The following is a 6,155-nucleotide window of genomic DNA, read 5'->3' as shown; positions in this document are numbered from 1 at the left end:
TTCTCAACACCTTCAGTGCCCTAGCACCACGGACACAGGACAGCGCTAATTTGATTCAATTCTTAGTATGTGTTGCTAGATTCTCACTTCTTGATGTGAATTCCAGCCCAGCTTTTATGTGAGTTCCAGGGGTCCAAACCCTCCAAACTCAGGCCACTGTGCTTGTTTGGGACTCGTTCTACCTATCAATAACATCTGTCTTCTCCCCAGCTAAATGAATGTCTACTGAGGGGCTGGACAAATGGCTCAGAGGTTAAGAGCACTGGCTGTTCTTCCAGAAGTTCTGAGTTCAATTCTCAGCACCCATATGGTGGCTCACAACCATTTATAATGAGATCTGATGTCCTCTTCTGGCCTGCACACATACATACAGGTAGAACACTGTATACATAATTAAAAACCCCCAAAACTTAAAAAAAATTCTGAATGAATAATCAAATTGAAAAGATAAGTTTGAGATGACTAGATCCCAATTCATTTTTTTTTTCATATTTTCTTGAACTTATTTATGCCACAAAGACTCAGAAGTTGATGTTGGGTATCACTCGTGTTCTCTATTTTTGTTCGCCTTAGTTATTGAGACAGGCTCTCTTGCTGAAGTTCACTGTTCTCCTAGATTTGGTAGGTACAGGAACCATATTCTTGTGGGGTATAACTAAGATGTACCCATCCATTTATAATTTATTGTAGTTTTTTTTTTTAAATTTTAAAATTATTGCAGGAGATATTTGATCCACAAAGTCTCTGCGTACTGGAATCAAAAGACTCCCTGTGGTTTACATTTTTCCTATAGCTTTTCAACTTAGAGCAGGATTATTATTTAAAATATTAACTTAATCATAAAAAAGACTTTCAAAAAATGATCATGTGTTGAAATTAACCACAAGCTCATTGAGATATACAAGCCAGGACAGGGTCATTAAGCAAGAGAATGAACTACAATAAATACTCCTGATTTAAATTTATTTTAAAAATTTAAGGCAATTATGTATAGTGCAACATTTTATTTTTTGGGTGCCATTTTATTCTGTGAAGGAGCTTGTTGGCCAGTTCACTGAATGTGTGTTCATCTTTTTTTTTTTTTTCCTTCTTCTTCTTTTTAGTGCTATTTCTTCACAATCGAGTTCGGCCTTTGCAAGCAAGAGGGTCAACTGCGGGCGTATGGAGCAGGGTTACTTTCGTCCATCGGAGAATTGAAGGTATGAAGCTGTGAATGAAAATACCCTCCCCAAGCAAACTGGTTCAAGGTCACGGCCGATATTGATTTGTTTGTCTGAGCATTTCTACTCAGAGCTCCCCATACATATTTAATACAGACGATCTGGCACCTCAGATGTGGGTGCTGACCTCCCTTTTTGCAGCTCTGAAAATGGGTCAAGCCTTTCTGTGTTCGTGGTGTGACTCAAATGGATGAGCGGCATGTGCCCGAGTCAACAGGAATGACGAATGCTGGGGAACAAATGGCTGGCCTGAATTTACTGCTGGGAGCAGGCAACGGATTGACAGGGATGCTCTGATTGACATCTGCTGGGGAGCCTGCCTCTGCTCCTCTGATTTCTGTCTCCTCCATGGCTCTGTGGACACCCCAGCTTCTACCTCTCAAAGAGGAATGGGAGATTATTCCATCTTCTTCAAGATTAATATGTTAGTAATACTTGTTCATTAGCCGGGCAGTGGTGGTGCACACCATTAATCCTTGCACTCAGTAGGCAGAGGCACAGAGGTCTCTGAGTTCGAGGCCAGCCTGGTCTGCAGAGTGAGTTCCAGGGCAGCCAGGGCTACACAGAGAAACCCTGTCTGAAAGCAGCAGCAGCAGCAGCAGCCAGGAGCAAGAACAACATCCAAAAAAAATTGTACATATTAACAGTTTAAAAGAAAACAAACTGAGTAAGCATAGTGTCAAAGAGGCATGTTATATCTCTTAGCGATGCTCAAGAATTGTAATTTTTTTTCCTTAAATAGTAAAATGATCATTTATTTGGAAATGGTAGGCCCTGGACCACTCTGATAATTTTGACATTCTAGTAAGTTTGGATGCATTTAGGAGGCAATATGATGTATAATCTGGAAATCATACTGGAAATAACTTACTCTTGCTTTGATAACTCAGACTAAGGTCAGGATGATGGACTAGCTTAGGGTGTTCTCTTCAGCATCGGTTGCTGTAGTATAATACAATCAGGGGATGCGCTGTTCCTGGAATATCTTGCTTATTTGTATTCTCAAAAGATGCAATCTCACCACAGTTTTATAACTTCAATAATTAGATAATTTGTCCATTCCTAAAAACCTTTCCTTACAGTGTGGCATGCACTGTGCCAGAAACTGGGGATCCAAAGACAGAGAATGATGAAGAATGTGGATCCAAGGAAAATAACACAACTTGTCAAACTCTTAAATGGAGTTGAGGATTTTCATACACACTTATTTAGTCCCCATAGGAACACGACGTCATTATTGTAAGCGATGAGACCATGAGACAACTGAGGGCATAAAGACATTACAGAATTTGCCTAAACCACACATCTAATGTGCTAGAGCCAGGCCCCCAATGCAGGCAGTGTAGACTGCAGTGTGAGCGCTCTAGATTCAACATCCTGAGGTGCTTACTATCCAGGACTTGACATCTAGTGCCAGATAAACAACCAAGTAGATAATAGAAAAAGTGTGACAACTGTGTCTAGCGCATCTGGGGTCATGCTTGAGAAGGCTTGCTGAGGAGGAGCCTGATGCTCTCTGTGAGACTTGAGAAATCAGGAGCCAGGTATTGGGAAAGGAGAGGATGCCCAGTAATGGACCAAGGGAGTGAGTAACAGCTGGGCTGCAGCCAAAACCCTGCACATCTGGGCAGCTGACTGAGGCTGGGTGTGGCTAGAATAAAAGATAATGCTCAAAATTAAAAAACAAACAAACAAACTTGGTATACTAGTTTGGTATACTATGATAAGCATTTGCAAGTGTTTTCCGCTATTTGTGCATGTGTGTGTTTTTGTGTACACATTTCAAAGCACATGTGTGGTCAGAAAAATAACTTACTTGGTTCTCTTCTTCTACCTTATGATTCTGAGGATTAAACATATTTACATAAGAAATATGGTAGTGCTAGGATCATAATATCTTTCTTCAAATTTAAAAAAGTAAGATGTTCAGGGGACTGGAGAGACAGCTCAGTGGCTAAGAGTGCTCACTGCTTTTTCAGAAGATGAGAGGGCAGCTCACAACCACCTGGGGGTCTGACACCCTCTTCTGGATTCTGTGAGTACCTGCAGTCATGTGCACATGCATGCACACACATATAAACACACACACACAAATATAATTGTTAAATATTTAAATGAGTTGTAAAACACCTCATTTAAAAATCTAAACACTTAAACTATGTGTCAGTAGGGACACATAGGAAGCCCATTTACCTGTGGAGGCATTTTGCTGGCTTTTAAAAAATAATCAATAGCAGGGAAGCAAGAGTGGGTGGGGTGGGGTGGGGGAACACCTTTGTAGAAGCGGGGATGAGATAGGGGGTTTCTCAGGAAAGGGAATAACATTTGAAATGTAAATAAAATATCCAATTACAAATAGTCAATAATGATATAGTTAGTGTTAATATTGACTCACTGGTCAAAGCCTACAGCAGTAAGATGGCATGATGCCCTAGATGACCATACTCTCTACAAGTGCTTCTTGGTTCCCCTGAAAAAGCCAGAAAACAAAACTCCTGAGCTGCATCTATTTACACTCCCTTCAGATGGTTTATAAATTATTCCAGATACAAAAGAAACAAATCTCTCTCATGGCTCCCAACTTTGGACAGGGTCTCTTGGTCTGGTTAATGAGGCTTGTGTAGGCAGCACTGGGGTGAATCTGTTGTTTTTGTTTTTACTGGTGTGGACAGAATCATCCAGAAATGGAAATCAGCTAGAAATATGTACAGCAAAGGGCATTGTCTGCCGAGCAGCTTCCCGTTCAGGTCCATCACCTCTGGACATTAGCATTCTTCCATTCTCAGATTTCAACACTCCAGTATCCCCATGATTGCTGTTTTGGACTGGTTTTACAATTTAGATGTTCGTTGCATAAGAAATACCTTCTAACTGTTCACGGAGAAACCAGAACACTGGCATTTTCTTTAGCAGCCCTTCTCCCTGTCTGCCTTGCTCCTGTAAGTGTCCAGAACGCTTCACAGCTCATTTAAATATTTAACCATTATACTTGTGTATGTTTATATGTGTGTGCATGCATGTGCACATGACTGCAGGTACTCACAGAACCCAGAAGAGGGTGTCAGACCCCCAGGTGGTTGTGAGCTGCCCTCTCATCTTCTGAAAGAGCAGTGAGCACTCTTATCCACTGAGCTGTCTCTCCAGTCCCCTGAACATCCTATTTTTTTTTAATTTGAAGAAAGATACGATCCTAGACCCAATGTAGGGGTGGCTTTATTAATAGCACTATCATATATCTTATGTAAATATTTTTACAATTCGAATGAAGTTATCTATTGCATTAAAACATTTTCTATTGCTCCAACTGATGCTCTAATGTAGGTCCCTAAGTTGCTGGAGGCTTTTAGTACAGTCTTCATAACTTTTATTTAAGTAGCCACAATGCACCTTTTCTCTCAGAACATAAAACTTCTAAGATTTGTGCTGTAATTTTCCTGAGGGCAAAGATGTTGCTCTTCAGAGCTGGCCAAGTGTTCCTAAGAGTGGAATATGTAGTTTGGAGAAGGACTTTCACTTTTCTTCATATATGTGTATGTATATATATATATATATATTTGAAGAAAGATATTGTGATCCTAGACCCAATGTCCAATGTAGGGATGGCTTTTCTTAATAGCACACACACACACACACACACGCACACGCACACGCACATGCACATACACACAATATCATAAATAAAATCAAGTGATACATATATATATATATAATCAAGTGATATATATATATACATAAAATCAAGTGAGATTTTATATATCAATATCTATATCTATATATCTATATCTCACTTGGTTTTATTTTCAGAGACAGAAAGCTTATAAAAGTGAGCATAGATCTCATACCCTCAGTGTGATGGTTGACATGCTGGGAGGGACTCCAGAAGCCTGTGAAGGTGGGGCTTTCTCCATGTCTCGTCATTGTAGAGAACAGCTAACCATGAGCTACGTCATCTGGAAAATCAACTTTGAAGAGCAGATTGAAAACAGGATAACTGGGCCCTTCTACCAACCACCTAGCACGTGTCTTCTGTGCTGCCCTTTCCCTCCCCATTCTACAGTTGATCTAGCAGTGTAACTATTATTTTTTTCATTACTTCCTTGTCTTCCTTGTTTGTTCATTCATTTTCTTCAACACTCCCCAAAGTTCATGGCCCCAGTTGTGAGAAAGGGAGTCTTGGAGGGAAGGCTTAGAAAGAGGTTAGTATGTTACAGAACCAAGAGTGAAGGCTGTTCACTTTGGGATGGGTATGTGTTATATCCCCTTGTCACCGGGCTAGAGCAATGTCAGGGAAGAAAGGTTTCATTTGGTTCTCAGGTTCTGGGGGGAGGGGTGGAGGGGGGAACGGTACATCATCTGGGGAAGGCATGGCGGTGGGAGTAGCTGGTGACTCAGGTGGAGGGAGATGATCATGCACCTTGCTCACACCTCGCCAGCCCAGCAGACCCAGAAGCAAGAGCAGTGCTGGGCTGCAACTCTGGAGGCATCGATTTACTTCTTCCATCTAGGCTCCGCCCCCTGAAAGCTCCACACCTCCCAATCCGTGCCACCACTGGAAAGCAAGTGTTGAAATGCGTGAGCCTATAGAGGCACACACCACACACACCACACTGTGATAGGTGGTAAGGAAATGATTGCTAATGATGAATAGTGAGTCTTGCCTTGAAAAAAAAAGATTCATTTACTTCAAAATGCAAAAAAGGCAGTTTTTGCTCTTTTCCCTGGAAAAGGATGACTTCTGTTTTTTTCTTCTCTTCAGGGCAAAGATTTGGTAACTTTAGTCTCTACAATAATTGCTGGAATGCTGGAAATAATCAAACTCAGGGGTGAAATCAACCAAGTAGAAACAAGAAAAACTATTCAAAGAATCAACCAATCAAGGAGCTGGTTCTTTGAGAAAATCAACAAGATAGATAAACCCTTAGCCAGACTCACTAG

The 6,155-nt window shown here is 41.0% G+C and overlaps 1 protein-coding gene across 2 annotated transcripts in view; it reads left to right on the top strand.

Moving 5' to 3' along the window:
• Window positions 1-6,155, top strand: part of Tph2 (tryptophan hydroxylase 2) — a 114,211-nt gene that overhangs the window by 100,727 nt on the left and 7,329 nt on the right. For both annotated transcript variants that reach the window (XM_021174742.2, XM_029482722.1), the window contains one exon: window positions 1,104-1,199. In XM_021174742.2, coding sequence (XP_021030401.1) covers window positions 1,104-1,199 — 96 coding nt within the window. The remainder of the gene's footprint in view (window positions 1-1,103; window positions 1,200-6,155) is intronic.

This window comes from Mus caroli, chromosome 10 (assembly GCF_900094665.2).
Source record: "Mus caroli chromosome 10, CAROLI_EIJ_v1.1, whole genome shotgun sequence".
NCBI classification, from domain to species: Eukaryota; Metazoa; Chordata; class Mammalia; order Rodentia; family Muridae; genus Mus; species Mus caroli.
The sequence above is the reverse complement of the archived record's forward strand: the minus strand, read 5'-3'. Positions and strand labels throughout refer to the sequence as shown.